A 19,192-nucleotide genomic window follows, 5' to 3' on the forward strand; every position below is an offset into this window, starting at 1 on the left:
ATGTTCCAAAGTCAGTGTCTTGTTAAAGGCATCCAACACACCATGCTTTCTGAACATCCATGGCATTCCCAACAAGACATCACAGCCTTCAAGTGGCATGATATAAAATTCTTCTGCATCAACATAAGACTGTATATGAAGACGCAGCTTTCCAAGAATGGGTGTCACAGACTCTGAGTAGCTAGGACATGCCAACCCTGCCTCTGCTGTGTAGCCCATGTCATCTGCTCTGATGCCCAAAGTAGAAGCCAACTCTGGTGAGATAAAGTTTACCTTAGCTCTAGGGTCAAAGAAAATAAATACATGTTGATCCCTAACTTTACCCCAAGCTCTGCAAAGCTCATTAACATCTGAGTGTGGCTTGTCTCCCAACATATCTGGCACTAAACCTACTGAAGGTTTGGGCTTCTTTCCTTTCCTGTCCTCTTTATCATCATCAGCTCGTCTCTTATTCTTGTCCGGACAATTAGACGCAATATGACCAGTCTGCTCACAGATGAAGCACTTCCTCTCAGTCATTAAAGCCTTTCTCTCTTCAAGAGACTTGCGCACAAAAGGTTTCTTCTGGTCCTTTGACTGCTGTCCAAAGAACTTGGCTAGCTTCTTCTTGAACTGCCAAGGTTTACCTGTGCTTTGAGAAATCTGATAAATCTATTTATCAAATGGCTTCTTTGCTGAAAATTTCTCAAGTTTGTCTTGTTTAAAGCTGCCCCCAAAAAACAATAATGCATCTCCTGTAGTGGCATTCTCAATTAACTGAGTCAAAGTGGTGACCTTTGTCTTTGTACAATAATTCCGAAGTTCCTTGGCCAGCCCGCAGCAATATTTCTCTATCTGCTCGGTCAATGGCACAACACTGTAAGAAGTGACTGGCAGCAAAGCCTCCCAAAACTTCTTGTTATAGTCTACCAGATCCTTGCATTTAGATGCATCCAAATTGTGCCAAGCTGACATAACATCAATCTTTAATTCATTGGTCAACTAAGCAGAAGCAAATACTTGCTTAAAGTATGTCCAAGTGACAGGAGCCTGTCCTTGCATCAACAGTGTACTCCACCACTGACTAGCATTGTCCTTAAGAAGAGTGGCAACTTTCCGAACCTTAGAAGGCTTTGTAAAGTTCCCTCCTGCAAATGCAACATCAAACTGCTGTAGGAAAGAGAGAGCCTTAGTCCTATCTTCAAATCCTCAAAAGATGTCAAACTGTACGGCTGCACCACCTTCCTTGTATGGCTTTGGCTTCTCATGAGCCATCAAAGGGTCCGTAGGATATGCCTGTAACATAGGAACACTAACAGGTGGCATGGGGGTTGCCGGACCACTGACTACAAGGCTTGTAGACACAATACTTGCTTGCTGATTTTGATAACCAGCCATACCAAAAGTGCCCTGTGGCATGCCAAAACTGCCCTGAACACCCTGAAATCCAAGCTGCATGCCTATATTACCATACATGGGGTTTGGCATAAAACCCTGTGTACCCCCAAACACTGTTCCTGGTACATAAATTTGGTTTCCAGGCACATAACCAGCCATACTCTGAAATACAGATCCACCTCCAAAGTACCTAGGATGTACAGAGGTCGGTGGGAAAACCTGTGGTAAAGCCTGAAAACTGTTTCCCTGTTCATTTAAACCAACATTTGGCTGCTGTAAAGTGGCGAGCTGAACTAGCAATGCCTGTGTAACTAGCGTTTCCGCCACCTGTTCCTGGACAATCAGAACCAAACTTGGAGTCTCCATTGACTCCGCAAGCTGCCTTGGTGTTTCCACTAAATCTGCATCATGCTTACCCTTATCCTGATCCTCTACTGGATCCGAAATCTTTGCAGATTGCCCAACTTGCTGTAAAGGAAGGGAAGGCTGCAAAAATACCAAAAACCTTGGATTCTGCATCACTTGAGTAAACATACTCACAGCAGCAACTGAGTGAGTCTTGAAAATGTCTTCATCTATAGAAGAAGCCGTAAGAACTTGTGGCGCAACCATAATAGGAGTAACAAACTGTGGAGGTCTAGAAGACTCTCCCACCTCATGAACAACAGGGATCTCCTGTGATGAAGACGGTTCCTCTCTGGTGTCTTCCTTTCTATCAGCCATAGTGCACAATTCTGTGTCTTACACCCAAACAAACCCTAGCTCACTCTTTAGGGAAAAAGTGATTCGATCCCGGCAATGGAACCATGTAACCGGCCTGTTCTTTGGAAAGGGCGGTAGTGTACAACCAAAATATATAAATGCTTTCACCCAATTCACAGTCGCCCACATTACCTGAACTTAAAGACATAGAATCAAGAAGAAATACAAGAAGCTAGAATGCTCCTGTTGCCACACAGACACCCTGTTGGCCCCTAAGTCAGGCGCCCCTTGCGCTTGCGATATTTCTTTATTTTTAAAAAGAGATAAAGTACAATGGGCTGTCTTTCACCTATTCTGGGTGAAATTTGGCAGCATAACAATACAATTACTGACCCAAAACATGTTGACCAGGAGGGGAAACTTTGCCCAAGTCTGAAACTTCTGGTTGGAGTGTAGAATTGACCATTTTAGCCCGTTGTAATTACTGGTTCAGACCTGTTTTGAAACCTGTTTTCAGCTCATACTGTTCCCTGTACTGTTCAGCCCACTGTAACTACTGGTTCAGACCTGTTTTGAAACCTGTTTTCAACTCATATTGCTCCTTGTACTGTTCTCCAACATCTGTGCCAAGTGCCCCTTGATTATGACATCAATTGGGCTCTGAAATAACCTCATAACAGTCCAAAATCAGTACTGATTTAGTGCTGTTTCGGACACTTACTTGGTGAGGTTACCATCCTCACCTGTTCCTGCGTGTAGGCAGCAAACAACTGCTCCTGTTCCTGGAGAAAGGAGGCTCTTGCCTCATGCAAAAATAGCATATTCCCACACAACTGTACATAAATCAACAGAAAGGCCCTCAACTGAGGCATATCCATAATTGTCAGGGGGAGAGAGGAGAGAAAGAGAAAGTAGGGAGCAAGCTCAACCCTCTGTGCATCATAGACAAGGTAGGCCAGCTCTCGATAGATCTCCATCTGCAGCTATCCATCTTCCCTTTCACAAATGAGCCCCCAATACCCAAAAAACTGCAGGCCAACCCCTCTTTAAAGAGGTAAGTGCACAAATTTGTGCCAAATAACAGCACTGGAAGGTGTTTCCCGTTCAAGCCTTCCGGTCTAAAATTCTCCATCCTTGGTGCAAGATTTGACCTCGGCACAGACCAGAGAATTAATCCTCGTGCAAAAACGAAGATAATGACGCAAACAGATTCTGGGGTCCAAAAATAGTAACTCCCTAAATTTTAGGAGTTGTTTCCATTGCATTCCCACTAGTCTTCTGACCATCTTTGCGGACTATGGCTACATCCAAATTTGTTATGTAGCTCAACTGAAAGTGAATTTCCACTGATGACCCCACATGGACTAATCTCTTGGAGATTTGTCCATCTTCACTTTGAACTAGTCTCTTCCACGCTAGTTCTTCAACACACTTGTCCATATACACTTTCACAAGTCTCTTACAGGCTTGTCAATCTACAGTGCCATTGGTCTCTTCCAGACTTGTACTGGACCTTAACTGTCCAATCTTGACTCACTGGACATTCCTGTCCGTTTCACATACTAGCCATGCAACTCATGCGTTTAGATTTCAAGAGGGATCCTTCCAAGAAGAAAAACCAAATAAAGTAGTAATAAAGAAATCAGCAAAAAGATAATAGTTGACATAGTCTTGTGGCAACAAGTGATACAGCTAGCTACCAAGTAGCACTAGAAAAATGAGTTGAAATGATGACATATAAGAAGACTTATAATGAGAGCGAGTCACTGTGAGAAAACATGTGTCCCAACTTTGAGTTGCAAGGTTACATGGGTCATAAGTATGGAGAGGCTACATAAGTCACATAATGTGGCAACATTTTCTTTGACAAAGAAAGCAACTTTAATTACAATGAACCAAAACTTTATCAAAGATGTTTCCATGCCATGGAAACATGATTGGCCAAAACCTTTGAGCATTAAGAATGGCCCAATGCAATCATGTTTATTGTCAATTTTGCTTTTAAAAGCTCAGCATACTTTATGACTTACTAAGGGTGCCGGATAGCAAAATCCACTCTCGGTCCTCCATCAATCAATCACTTAACAAGTAATCAATCTTCATCGCTCAATTCATAAACGTTCACACCTATCAATGCCAAGCAATGCTACAATTGTGGATTGTAATTGGAGACTTCAAATATTCACAGTTTGTGGCTGATCATTCTTGATAATATATTTGTCTTGGACTAGGGAGCAACCATATTCTTTGAATGTAATGTTTCAGGGAGCTTTCAATAATTATAGAGATAAGAAAGGCAAAAACGAACATTGACACGGCAAAAAAGTAGATTTTTTAGGCCTTTTTAGTAATTATACTTGAAGGAATACTAAATCACTTGTGGGATTTCCTCTTTTGACTACAAAGCCACTACTACCTCTTCATTGATCATCCTACCCCACCAAATCACTCCTACTCCCCATGCCCCTTTATCCAACTCAAACTCTTGCTCCATTTGTCTTCATTAATTCCCACATCTCTTCCATGTGGCTCATGCACCTTAATGCCTCCCCTCCTCCATGCCTCAACACCCACCCACCAACCCATCCTCGTCTTGTGATGTAGTGGCCTACACTTTCCAATTGTCCTCACCATGAAGTATTGTGTGTGTATGAGGCTTTTGCATTGAAAAAGAGTTTACCTTTTTTAGGCTTGTTTTCCCCTACTTTATCAATAATGCAATTATTTCATCATCTTGTTCTTGAATCTATCATCATCTTTTTAGTTGCTTACTATCTTCTTTTTCTCTTTTAACTTCTCTCCATGACAAGTAATACACTGGATATTTGTTCTAAAGTACTACATTTTTGGCACACCACTTTATTCTCAAGCATAAATGCAATTGTTTCCCTAATTTTCTAAATTTCACTTTGGTCTTGCTGAGAGCCTCTACACCAACATTATTCAAAACCACTCCCCAAATGCATAGATGGGTAACATCTCTGATATATTCTCATAATTGTTTTTGCCCAATACTTGCTCAACCCAACCAATGTTAGTGATGTACATATCTTGGGTGTACAAGCTCATAGGTTGAGTGTGCATTTCTATGGAAACACACATTTAACATTGGGTGACCTATATTTTCAGCCATATTTAATGCTTGCTAACATGCTCTTTATTTTGTATTATTTTTTCATATTTTTGCAACCTCTCTTCTACTTCCCAATAATCTAATTAGCGCACTACTTTCTATTGAAGAGAGGGAGACTAGGAGCACTCTTTTGATTGCCCGTAACCCATCCCTTTGTACATTCTTGCGCCCTAGTATATAAATTCTATTTTTTGAATTTATTATCTTTGAGTGCTTGTGTTTTGATGGTGTTGCAAATGCATTCTATGGCCACCCTTCAAGTGCTTTGGCTACTTCAAAGAGGGGCGACACATAAAAAGAAGGGTCAATGCTACCATTGTGGCAAAAAAGGGCACCTCTACAAGGATTTCAAAAAGCTAATGATGCTGCAAAAAGAAAAGGAGAAGAAGAAGAAAAAGGAGGGCAAGCACAACTCCAAATTTTCATCATCCTTGAATTTCAATTTTGATTCCAGCCATGCAACAAAGATCACAACAGCTTCAAAGTCATTCTTCTAGCCCGAACAGTGTCATCTCCAGCTTCTCCAATACCAAAGAGAAAGTGTGAGCATGGTGATGGTAAATCTAGGTTGTGTTCATATGCAAGTGTGATGGACTCTAACTGTGGCTTTCTACATGTAACAATGAAGTCTACTAAACTCAATTCCTAAAGCTGGCTAGCCTTTCAAGTGTTAGCAATCTAGTTAGCTCGTGTGAATCTAGGCTATGCTTGTTAGAGATCATCGCCCTGGTCCGACTGCACAGTCCAATCAGACTGTACAGTCAGACTGCCACGTGGCAGTCCGACTGACTGCAGTACAGTGCAGCCGACCTGCTATTTTTTGGCGCCTGTTTCCTGGCTATTTATAGCCGAGATTTCTGCAGTCTGGACACACTTTTCTGCCCGCAGATTACAGACTGGTGGCACACACAGATTCCGTCTCTGTTCGCAGATTTCCGACAAGAGACAGTGCAGACTGCAGCGGACTTCGAGGTGAACAGCAGGTTGCATCGTCGAGATGGAGACACGCAATCCAGCGCACTGCACCCGTGTATATATCTGCATATCTTTGTATACAGCACACTTTATACAGCAGATCTTCATCTTCCACACACACACACTCACTCTCTCTCTCTCTCTCTCTCTCTCTCTCTCTCTCTCTCTCTCTCTCTCTCAGTCCTACGCTTCCGCACCGCTGCACTCTGACATGGTATCAGAGCAGTGTTATAGGGCTGACTGAGTGCAGAACCAACCTGAAGAGGAGTTTCTATCGCGACACAAGGCTGCATTTTCAGCGTTTGAGGGCAAGCAGGAGGGCTGCGCCTCGGAACAAGGCTGAAGCGAGTGTGGGCGCGCAGGAAAGGAGTCGAGGTGGTGGATTTGCTGCTGTTTACTGCTGTTTGACGAGGAGGAAGTTTGAGTTTTCAGCTTTCAAGTGCAGGTTTTGCTTTTTCATCGGCTCCAGCGGGGGAAGAAGTTTTGGGACGCTTATCACAGTCAGAGGGGGCTGCTTTTGCGTTTGTGAAGGCATTACAGGTGAAGATGTCTACCAAGATTGACTTGGAGTTTCAAACGATTATGGACCGGAAGGTGCTTGTCTTACCGGCTCTTCCCGCAGATCAGAAGATCGATGCCGACAACTACCGCATCTTGTGCGTCATGATGTTGGCCATCCTTGAGTCCTATGATTTGGCGAAGCTTGTACAGGAGGAGATCGACCGGCCCTCGGTGCGAGATGAGTCCAAACTCTCTTCCGATGCTCGTGCGGAGTTGGCCAAGGCTCAGTCTCACTGGGACAAACTGAGCGCAAGGATTCGTTCCTTTCTTTTTCTGTCTTGTACTACAACCGTGATAGCTCACATCGAGCACTTGACGGTGGCTCGAGAGATATGGCTGGAGCTTGACCAGATGTATAACCGGATGACCCTTATGAAGCGAGTTTCTTTGGAGGTACAGATGCGGACCTTGTGAGTGAACAAGTCTTCTTCATTGCGGGAGCACATCAACAAGCATAGACAGCTTCAAATGTAGGTTCAGAATGCGGGAAAGCCGATTTCCTCCGAAGACATGGCGATCACACTCTTGTCCCAGTTGCCGCCACGATTCGGTGCTTTCTACTCCGCCCTCATTGCTTCGGGGCGAGAGTCCACTCTTCGGTGGGAAGAGTTGGTTCCTATGGTCTTGGACCAAGAGGAACAACTAAAGGGACAGAATGCTTCCAAGTCAAAGGCACTAACAGGTCAAGCCTCTCAGAAGAAAGGAAAAGATCAAAAAAAGAAGAAGGGGGATAACAAGTCAAAGAAGGACAAGGACAAGGACAAAGAATCCACATGCCATATTTGTGGAAAGATTGGCCATTGGAAGAAGGATTGCCCTGACAAAGACAAGGACACCAACAAGGACACGAAGGATTCTGGAGCGGTGGCTACACCCTCATCAGCTGCATTTCTTCATCTAACTATCATTGAGGACTCCACACCGAATGCTTCTGATGCTGCGATGCCAGCTCCCCAGGCTCGAGAGTGGATCGTTGACAATGGTGCCTCCCGGCACATGACTCCTTCATCAGATGGTGTTGCCCAGTTGCGACCCTCACGTGGGCAGATTCTCATTGGAGATAGCTCTTCTGTGTCTATTGCAAGACGGGGTGAGATGCAACTTATTCCAGATGGACGCGGCAATATCCATACCTCAGAGGTCTTGCATGTACCAGGTTTAGGATATCCTCTTCTGTCACTTCATAAGATTTGCTCCCTTGGACATTTGGTGGAGTTTCACAGTGATTCAATACGAGTCCTTGATTGTGGGTCAAGGAAGAATCTCTCATCCGGATATGAGGAGAACGGCATCTATAAATTGAAGTCTTCCACCGCCCTCTCTACTCTTCTTCTTACCTCTCAGACACAGTCAAAGTTATGGCATGCTCGGTTTGGTCACCTCAACTATGATTATCTTCGGAGGGCGTCACGTGGACAGCTTGTTCGAGGATTGCCGAATATAGTGGTGAGCCAACAGCCATGCGTCTCCTGCATTCGTGGGAAGCAACATAGGGATGTCATTCCCCACAAAGCTTCGTGGCGGTCTACTTCACCGCTGGAGCTTGTATCTACGGATCTTTGTGGCCCTATGAGGAACGAGTTCTTGCGAGGGAGCTCGTACTTCATGTTGATCGTAGATGACTACAGCAGGATGACATGGGCCTATTTTTTGGCATTGAAGTCAAAAGCTTTCTTCCACTTCAAGGATTGGCTTCTCTTTGAGGAGAACCGATCAGGCCGGAGATTGAAGACCTTGTGAACCGACAAGGGTGGTGGATTTGTTTCGAATGAGTTTCTCGTTTTTGTTCAGATAAAGGTATTCACCAGGAGTTTGCTAATACCAACACTCCTCAAGAAAATGGCATTCTTGAACGGAAAAACCGCAGTGTGATCGAGATGGTGCGTACCATGATGGAGCACCGACAGACCCCTCAGTTTCTGTGGGCCGAGGCTGTGGCTACTGCAGTCCACATCCTTAACCGATCCCCCACTTCGGCCGTTGATGGGATGACACCTTTTGAGGCTTACTTTGGGACTAAGCCCAATGTTTCTTATTTTAGGGTCTTTGGATGTGATGCCTATGTTCACATTCCCAAGGCTCATCGTGATAAATTTGAAGCAGCTTCCCGAAGATAGGTATTTGTTGGCTACAACTCCCAGTCCCAAGGCTATCGTTTGTATGATCCCGTCAAGCGGGATGTGTACACCAATCAAGATGTTCGGTTTGTGGAGGTTCCGGCCATACCAGCGGGTGAGGAGCATCCCGTTCTTGGAGATCCAGGGGAGAGTTGGGCTCCTGCTACAATTCCTTTGGAGCCCGTGTCTTTTGATTCAGATTCTGTTTCTGACACAGAGTCTACTGTTCCACCGGTCACCCCCGAGGAGTTACCACGGGTGGATATCCCAGAGTCTTCAACTGATGGAGAGAGACGAGGGGAGGTCCGGCCTCCTCCTCGTTGGGCCCGTGACACACTTCGTGATTCAAGAATCAAGGGGGTCCTTGAGGAGTGGGGACCGCAGGATGGTCTGTTGCGATCACGGAGGCACCAGGCACATTCTACGGAGCTTGTTTACTCTAACTATTGTTTGATGACCCGTGTTATGCAGGATCGAGAGCCCACCTCGGTGAAGGAAGCTTTACAGTCCGCACCATGAAAGAAAGCTATGGAAACCGAGTTGGAGGCTATTGAGAGAAATGGCACCTGGTCACTCGTGCCACGCCCCTCGAATAAGAAGGTGATTGGCGTCAAATGGGTCTTCAAGACTAAGTACCTTGGCGATGGTTCTTTGAACAAGCACAAGGCTCGCCTTGTTGCTAAAGGTTTTGCACAGCGCCCAGGGATTGATTGTCATGATACTTTTGCCCCCTCTACTCGTATGGCGACTATTCGAGTTGTTCTTGCCTTGGCTAGCCATAGGAGATGGCCTATCTACCAGTTAGATGTGAAGACAGCCTTCCTCACTTGTGATTTGAAGGAGGAGATCTATGTCAAGCAGCCTCCTGGCTTTGGATCTTCAGATGGGAAAGTCTACAGGTTGAAGAAGGCTTTGTATAGCCTCAAGTAGGCTTCGCGTGCATGGAACGAGAAGATTGATCCGTTCCTTCAGTCAGAGTTAGGATATCGGCGTTCTAAGGCCGATCCGCAACTTTATGTACCACTTCCGCGGCTGGTTGCGTGCTTTTTGTGTTGTATGTTGATGATTTGATTGTCACAAGTGATGATGCACAGAAGGTCCAAGAGACGAAGGCAGCTTTACATCGGACATTCGAGATGATGGACTTGGGTCTACTCCATTTCTTTCTAGGCCATGAGATTTATCAGTCTCAAAGGGGGATCTTTATCTCTCAGCAGAGATATGTACAGGAGCTCTTGGTTTCTTTTGCAATGGAGGATTGTCGAACCCTTTCTACTCCTATGGATCCGAGCTGAAAGGCCTCTTCCCATTCAGCTTCTCCCATGGCAGATGCTTCCCGCTATCGTCAGTTGATTGGATCATTGATTTGGCTCCTCAACACTCGTGTTGATCTTTGTTTTGTTGTTGGGCTCTTGGCAGGGTTTATGAGTGAACCTCAAACGGTGCATTGGCAGGCTGCTCAGAGGATACTTCGGTATTTGAGGGATATGTCTGATTTAGGGATTCATTATCCCACAAGCACAGGTGGTTTCGATCTTGTTCTTGCAGGTTGGAGCGACTCGGATTGGGCCGGTGATGTGGACCACAGGCGGTCTACTGCAGGTTACTGTTTTACCTTGGGTGCGAGTGTTGTCTCATGGAGTAGCAAGAAGCAGCCCACTCTAGCCCTTTCGTCTACTGAGGCGGAGTATCGAGCCACGTCTTCCACCACATGTGAGGCTGTGTGGCTTCGGAGATTGTTGGAGGAGCTTGGCTGCCCCCAGACTCGTCCTACTTTGCTGCAATGCGACAATGAGAGTTGCATTGCGCCCTGGTCGGACTGCACAATCCAGTCGGACTGTACAGTCGGACTTCCACATGGCAGTCCGACTGACTGCAGTACAATCGGCCGACTTGCTATTTTTTGGCACCTGTTTCTTGGCTATTTATAGCCAAGATTTCTGCAGTCTGGACACACTTTTCTGCCCGCAGATTACAGGCTGGTGGCACGAGCAGATTCAGTCTCTGTTCGCAGATTTCTGACAGGAGACAGTGCAGACTACACGGACTTCGAGGTGAACAGCAGGTTGCATCGTTGAGGTGGACACGCAGTCCAGCGCACTGCGCCCATGTATATATCTGCATATCTTTGTATACAGCACACTTTATACAGCAGATCTTCATCTTCCACACACACACACACACTCTCTCTCTCTCTCTCTCTCTCTCTCTCTCTCTCTCTCTCTCTCTCTCTCTCTCTCTCTCTCTCTCTCTCTGTGCATTCTCTCTCTCTCAGTCCTACGCTTCCGCACCACTGCACTCTGACAATGCTTTTAGGCATTTTATGGTGGCCATCTTAGTTGGGCATTATTCCTAGCCAACCAACTACCATATTTGGCATATTTTAGGACTATTTTTTCAATGACTCCTCTCATTCAATCATCATCATTCTTCAGGTGATCTTCCTACTGTAGAGAGAAGCCAATGCCAATGCCAATGCCTACAAAGCCAATGATTCATTGTTATACGAGTCATTCTCATGTTTGGTATATTCCATTTCCTGAACACATCTCTAAGTTCTCTTCTTTTTTAGTGTTCTTCTATTTTCTTTCTCTTATGTCTTGTGGCCAGCAATTTATTTCAACACTTGTCTGTGCTTCCATTGCTGCACCACTTCTAAAATGGTATGAGATGGCAAGATCTAAGTTCCTACTGCGATTTTTTTGCTGATTACAAGGTCTTTCTTCCCCCTACTGATCAAGCTTGGGTTCCTATGACCAACAACCTGCTTTTTCAGCCTGCAGTTGTCTGTTTGCTACATTAAACACTCAACTAACCTGCGTTTTTCATTTGCTGCCTCTAACCATGGCTGAGCGACTGTACAAGCTATCTTTGCTATTTTTAGCAATTTTTGACTGATTCTTCATTTTGCAGCAGTTGCCCTTCGTTTTTTATCATATATTTTGTTACATAGCATGTGAACTCTCATTTTGTAAAGTCTTTGTTGTTGGGTTGGATATATTCTCTCTTCGTATACCTTCTATTCTCTATCTTCTCTTCTTATCTTCTCCCAATGGCTCCTTCGCGCGCTTCTACAAATGATAAGTTACATGGTTTTGACTATCCTACTTGGAACGCTATAATGAAAGCTTGGTTTGTGCAAAAGTAAATTTAGTACATTGTAAGTGGATCTACCCCTCCACCTCATCGTCCTTTTTCTCTTCCCAAAGATTTTGATAAAGACAACCATGAGAAAGCTTTGCTTACATGGAATTTGAACGATGCATGTGCATATTCTGCACTGCTTCGATGTATTTCTAAAGAAGTTCTACCAACAGTTACCTCCCCTAGGACATCACCAAAAATATGGTCGAAGCTTCAAATGTCATACAAGGCACCTTCCCCCAAGTGTGTTGTGACCCTTTATGGACAACTTCAATAGATAAAGTTTGAGCCAAAGGATACCATTCAATCATTTTTGCTCCATGTTACATAGGTACAAAACCAACTTTGGCACATGCAATCTACCCTTCTAGAGGCACATCTAGAGGGAACAGTAATCTACAAGCTCCCCTTGGAGTTTAATGGAGTTGTCAGTGCTTTGCAAGTGCAAACATCATCTACACTTGTGAGCTTCACACATATGTCCTCAATGTTGCTTGAGCATGACACATCTTTCCATTTACAAGGGCGGCTTCCGTCTCATTATGGAGGTTCCAAATGAAGCCTCTACAACCTCAAAGAGGGTGACAAGAAGAAGAAGTCGAAGTCAATGTTATCATTGTGCTAAGAAGAGACACTTACAAAAGGACTACAAGGAGTTAGCGGCCTCATGGAAAAAGAAGAACGAGAAGAAGAAGTGCAATGCAAACTCCTCCAGGCTCCAATAAGTTATCCTCTTCCTCGAACTTCGACTTCAATCCTCTGACAAAGGGGAAATCCGAGGCACAAAAGGGATCCACTTCTGTAGTCTGAGATAAGGGCTTGACTATCCCTTTCTCTACTACTTTCTAGTCTAAGTGATCCAATCATCCCTCGCGACTCTCAATGCCAGAGAGGAAGTGTGAGGGTGGTGAGATGGGGCAATCGAGCCTCATGTATACAAGTATACAAGTGTAGAAGTATCAAAGAGGAATACCCCTGATGCATCGATCAAAGTTTGGCAAGTTCAAAGATCAAAGTTTGGTAAGTTCAAATCTTGGGGCTAGGATTGACATCTAGGTTCATGATGGGTTATTTCTTTGACAAAAAACGGGATTGGCTCCTAGTCCGAGCTCACATAAGGGAATACTTTGGCAATCTTGGCCAAAGGCATGGAATCCATGGTCACATTTGTTCAAAGGCATTTTCGACAAAATTGTCTTGTATGCTACTGCAAGACATTGCTAACAGACAAAGATCTATTATGACTCTTCTCTATTTTCAAGACTTGGTACGATTGACATCGACATTAAGTTCTCTTCAAGACACCTTGGTGGTGGCTTAATCATCCACTACTTAAGTATCCATGACTCTGCTCCAATGATTCTATGTTGTGTGGATTGTGAAAAGTCATTATCATTGTATCGTTGTATTGTATCAAATAACCCATGATCTAAGAGAGGGTATTGCAATATAGTCAACTAATATGTAAGCCTAAGCTATGCATGATATTACTGGTATTTTAGGCATTTTATGGTGGCCATCTTAGTGATTATTTAGGCATTTATTGCTAGCCCATTGGCATTATATACTAGCCGACCAACTGCTATACTTGGCATATCTTGGGTCTATTTATTTAGTGGCTCCTCTCATTCAATCATCATCATTCTTCAAGTGGTCCTATTGAAAAGAAGCCAATGCTAATGCCCATGCAACCAATGACTCACTATTGTGCGCATCACTCGTGTTTGGTACATGGATTCCATTTACAGAGCACGTCTTTGAATTCTCTTCTTTTGCAATGTTCTTTTGTTTTCTTTCTCTTATGCCTTGTGCTCAACAATTTATTTCAGCACTTGTCTATGCTTTCATTGCTGCATCACTTCTAATACAAGTTCATGATGGGAGGCGAGACAAAGAGATGTCATTATTCCTAGTCTATTTCCATGTGAGTGAACAATTTGGCAATGCTAAATATCCATAGACATGGTTGTGCTTATCATAAAGCTAGTTTGAGATAGGCTTCAAGATTCAATTCTTCAACATCAACATCAATGTCTTTCCAAGGGACCTTGGTGGTGACTTACTCCCTCATTGCTTGGATATCCATGGTTTAATTTAATTGTCATTGTTACATGTACTATGACAAGTCATTCATCATTATGTATTTTATTGTACTTATCATCCATTATTTAAAAGAGGGCGTTAGAGATGTACATATCTTGGATATATAGACTCATATGTTAAGCGCATTTCATTTCAAAGTAGACAAACACATAACATTCCCCACTTGTATTTTTTGCCATGTATGTAGGTTGACTCACTCTTTATTTTGTATTATGTCTACCTATTTCAAGAGACCTCTCCTCCACTTCAAAATTATTTGATGCAAGCACACTTCATCCTATTGAAAAGGGAGATATCAAGAGCGCTCTTCTAGTTGCCCGTAGTACTTATCTTCATACAAACTCTTATGCCTTGATATATAGATTCCATTTCCCAAGTTCACATCGCTCCACATCATTCTAACAATAAGATATCACTTGCTTAAGAATATATGGCCAATTCTTGATAACATTCATTCAATTATTCTTCACCCATAAACATAATCAAGCTAAATAAGTAAATATAAAGGCCACTTAAATTAAATACTTCCACTTAATATTCATTATTTCCTAATATTCAAAGACAAGATGAATACTCAAAAACTAAAAACGTGAAACTTATACAAAATCAACTAATTGAGATAAAGATTGGCCATTCATTTTACCAAAGTATCTAATATTTAAAGTGTACAAATCAATTAAGCTCATGCATCTCAATTAAAAGTGAAAAAACCTTTACTCATCCTCAACGTTCATGTGATTGTTACCAAGCAAAAACTGTCAAGCTTGTATAGTCGTTTCTTCCACTTAAGGACACACATTCAACTTGTGTCTAATCTAATTGTCTCAAGCAACATCTTCTCAATCGTCACTCATACCCCTCAACCCATCTTTTGATTTGACCTTAGAGAAGCCCTCTCTGATGTTCCTTGTTGATCAACTCCATCAAGAGTTCTACAAGATCCCCTTATCTAATAGATGAACAAAACTTGGTTCTATCCAAAGCTCCTCCACCTATGCTAGCACCCTATAAATAAACCAGCTTGTTCATACTAATTAGGACAACAAATCATTTCATTTTGTGCAGTGAAATAAACCAGCTTCCACCTCACTTCCACCTCACTCTAAACCTATAAATAAACCAGCTTGTTCATACTAATTAGGACAACAAATCATTTCATTTTGTGCAATGAAATAGCAATAGTCTTACGAATCAAGGGTAAGATACAAGAAAACACAAACATGAAGAATGAATAAACAATACAAGTGTCACGAGGCTATCCTCTATAAATTAAAAATTCACATAGGACATCAATAAGCCAATAAATATATTCACTAAATTGGTCAATTTGAATCGTAGTCCAAGTAAAGTTCTTGCTTGTATCCATCAACCCACCCTATCCTTGCTTTTTGCCTACCAAGTAGACTTCAAAACATTTCCACTCAAACTTGCACTAAAATATTTTACTATTCATGAAAGTATAAATATGTTAAAAATAAAATGTTCACATTTATTCAATCAAGATATGAATGTGAAGGTCATCATCTAGAAACTTATTTTAGCTTTACAAAAGAATATGATATATGCAATCCTCAACAAACAAATACAAGAAGAAAACCCACATTGATGAGTATATATCATGGCTTCTTCCATGCTTGTTGTACTATCCTCCTTTGTGCACATCCATCCTTTGTCAAATCCACATAGCCATTAACTATACAAACATAGGTTCTAACATTCTCTTATTTGAGTTGTTAGGCTTACTCAAATGCAAGCCTTCCAAACTCAAAATTTTGCTACTTTCAATAAGCAATTAAGTGTAGTATGCCATGGTATTTTCTAGATCAAGCTTGCTACCTTGTCTAGACAACTTGCAGTGCTCCAAATTTAGACTTACATTGTATTACATGCTTATAAACTTGAAGTACATTTGAGCTTTACCAAGTATACTTGTGCCTAGTTAAAATCACTACCTTTGATTGCATTGATTCTTCAACCATTTTGTTGGAGTAAGATGAACATATGTTCAACTTTTCAAAGAAATGGACATCTTTCCATTAGCAAATTTGGGCTATATGATGCTTGTTTAGAGTTATGCTCTAGCAACTAGGTCGCATTTGATATATAAGCCCCACTAATATATCACCAACTATAATTTTCTACAACAACCCCTCTCTTGTAATCTCCACATACCATTTCTACACCCTCATCTATAGCTCCTACACTACAACATGCATTCAAAGTATGAATAGCGTAGCATTTGGACAAAGGCCCTAGAATGGCATCCTTTCAAAACAGTTTAGTGCTTGCTCACCACATCCATGCGAAGAATCTCTTGTAATTGACACACTCCAAATGGCATCTTCTTGTACTAGAAGCTTTTCCCATACAATTCTTATTTTGCCACAAGCATAGTGCATTTATACTTCTACAAGTGCAATAGCAACAACACTATGATCTTCGTTTCAAACAATATCAACATAGATTCCTTGATATATAAATAGCTTCCATGTTAGAACATGCCTTCAAGATGCACAAACCACGTTTAGAGAGAGGCCCTCCAATTACATCCATTCAAAACAATTCAACATGGAACTAAAGGTGATCGAATTACAAGAGAGCCTCTCAAGTTGCATCCTTTTCAAACACTTGATTCCAAGCCCACATTAGAAATAACCAGCTTTTGGCACTCCATCTTACCACTTCTAAGCGACAATGTTGTCACCCAAATCTTGAGCTTGTACAAGCCAACCACATTCAGCACATATTTCTACCAACAACAATATCCATGTCAAGTAGCCTATTCTAACAATCTCACCATTTAGATTTGGATTCTTGTTCAGCATAAATATCTACTAACAACAAATATCCATGTCAAGCAACCTACTCTATTAATCTCACCATTTATATTTTGATCCTTGTTTGCAGTACCTATGCTGCCACAAGTTTCAAGGTACAAGTGAATGTGAACACTTTGGGATATAGACCTTCGAGTTGCATATGTTCACAATAAACTAATGCTTGTTAACTGTACCTTTGCAACTAGTGCACTCCACGCAACCACATGGAGAACTAGAAGTGTGTTACACAATTCTTGTGACTTTGCAAGCAGAATGCATCTGGCATACATATTTCCTAGTACACTGGTGCACGTGAAACAATGAAATCCTTTTTAGCATCCCCTCTATGACAATCTTAGCGTGCATTATCTTGGCCTTTCACTTCTATGTTGGCATAAGCTTTCAAGATGGAAAGAAGGGAGCTCGCAAATGGAAAGAGATCCTTGAGCTGCATCCATTCAAAACACTTTTAAGGGTTGTTCATGATGCCATGCTCACTGTGATTATTAGATTCCCTGGGACAATGTCTCTTGTCAGAAATTTTTCAAACACTTCTAGTGCTTTTGCAATAAGGTCACACCTGACTTGCAAATCAAGAAACATTCAATAATATCTTTTCCTAAAAACTCCTCTCCAACAACCTCAGAATGTCTCTCAGCCCAAGCTGTGGCTACTATGCTCCCATAGTCTTTCAATGATGCAGGCAAAAACTAAGCAATGCTTCACCATTGCCTCCCCAGCTCTCTTTCATCTGAACATCCACAGAGACACACTCCCCTGTTATCTTAAATGAAACAACTGCAGGCAATTTGAATCTACTCCTAGCAGTGATGTGAAGCTACTCCTGTGGATAACCGATAAAAGTTGCAAGGTTTCAAATCACCTTTCACGTCAAACATAGGGGCAGTCCAATGATGAAGCAGGACATATTTGAGTACAAATAACAGAAGAAAATAAAATAGAGGTGCGCAAAAATACCTGAAAAGTGCTTCAATGAGGCACAGAGAACAGCATAAAACCTCTCTAACTGCCAGTAGATATACTGCTGCAAAGTACAGAGAAATAAAGATACAAGGTTGTAAATTTCTTTTTTCACAACAAACACATTCCAATGCTGAAGAAGGTAAAAACTGAAAACTCGTAGAATTCTTGAGTGAGCGTAACAGAAGAAGAAGACGCAGAGAGGCTCATGAAAATACGTCAAAGGTGAATTACTGAGAACAGTATTAAACCTCTCTAACCGCCGGTGACTTGAAGCTACGCCTGCAAATGAACCTGCAATAAAGAGTAAAAACGTTACAAACTTCTTCTTTCACATCAAGAAAGGGGCAGTTCGATGCTTACGCAGGCCACGTCCGATAAATTTCTCAAGTAGACTTAACAGAAGAAGATGAAACGGTGGTTCGTGCAAATACCTGGAAGGTGCGTCAGTAAGCCGCAGAAAAAGCATCAAAAAAATATCTCAACTGCAAGTGATTTGAAGCACTCCTGCAAAAGAAGCAGAAATAAAGATTCAACATTTCGGATCTGGCCATTCCAATGCTAAACCAGGGCACATCTGAGCACTGAGAATATGAGGTAAAGGTGGAACATTTCGGATGACTTTCTTCACTCTTCAAACACAGGGCCATTCCAATGGTGATGGCAGGCATATTCTCGAAAGTTATCTCAGACATTATATCCAGAACCGCAGACATTATCTTGTACGCTTAAACGGAACAATATCAAAACAGAGAGGCTCATGAAAGTACCTGGAAGGTGCCTCAGTAAGGGCGACCCCTGCAGCTGGCACTCTCTCAGGATTGCACCGACGTATGTTATGACCAGGAATGGATGGCTCAGGGTTACACCAGAGATATGATTAAAAACACTATTTTGAACCTCTTCAAAGGAGCCCCCCACTTGCAAGCACATCCTTTGAAACTTCAGAAGGCGTTAGGTGTAAACATATGATGGAGCCCATTCAGAAGCACGTGCTACTCATGTGGAGACAGAAAGGCCACTTTATGCACGAATTCTCGTTGTAGGTAGGTGAGGCCTAATTCCATTTCAATTTTTGAATTTTTCACAAGTAAAAGTAGACAAAGGCCCTCTTTCAAACTCATCCCAACAAATGACAACCAGGCCACACCTATGTGTACCATGTTTATTAGCTTCTACAAATGTGCCGAGTAGCCAATTTTCTCCCATGTGTCCGAGATGCCGTTGACATGTAGGGCTTGGAAGGCCTACCACTAGCGCATTTTACAGTACTATGGCTA

At 42.4% G+C, this 19,192-nt stretch overlaps 1 protein-coding gene across 10 annotated transcripts in view; it reads right to left on the reverse strand.

The window, feature by feature from the left end:
* The window catches only part of LOC148025284 (uncharacterized), a 43,247-nt gene extending 24,370 nt beyond the window's left edge, over positions 1 to 18,877 (reverse strand). The window contains exons 1-5 of one of the 10 annotated variants that reach the window (XM_087692304.1): positions 18,683 to 18,877; positions 18,347 to 18,419; positions 18,164 to 18,206; positions 17,910 to 17,973; positions 15,812 to 17,682 (exon numbers count right to left, since the gene is read on the reverse strand). In XM_087692304.1, coding sequence (XP_087548430.1) covers positions 17,654 to 17,682; positions 17,910 to 17,973; positions 18,164 to 18,206; positions 18,347 to 18,381 — 171 coding nt within the window. In that variant the 5' untranslated portion in view covers positions 18,382 to 18,419; positions 18,683 to 18,877 and the 3' untranslated portion in view covers positions 15,812 to 17,653. Of the gene's footprint in view, positions 1 to 1,158; positions 14,511 to 15,811; positions 17,683 to 17,909; positions 17,977 to 18,130; positions 18,210 to 18,346; positions 18,420 to 18,682 lie in introns of those variants that run through there. The other 9 variants (XM_087692302.1, XM_087692300.1, XM_087692299.1 and 6 more) reach the window with 9 other exon arrangements.
* Between the last annotated feature and the right edge of the window lie 315 nt (positions 18,878 to 19,192).

The sequence above is a fragment of the Lygodium microphyllum genome, chromosome 14 (assembly GCF_053477565.2).
Source record: "Lygodium microphyllum isolate KBCC chromosome 14, Lygodium_microphyllum_v1.1.10, whole genome shotgun sequence".
In the NCBI taxonomy this organism is placed as follows: domain Eukaryota; kingdom Viridiplantae; phylum Streptophyta; class Polypodiopsida; order Schizaeales; family Lygodiaceae; genus Lygodium; species Lygodium microphyllum.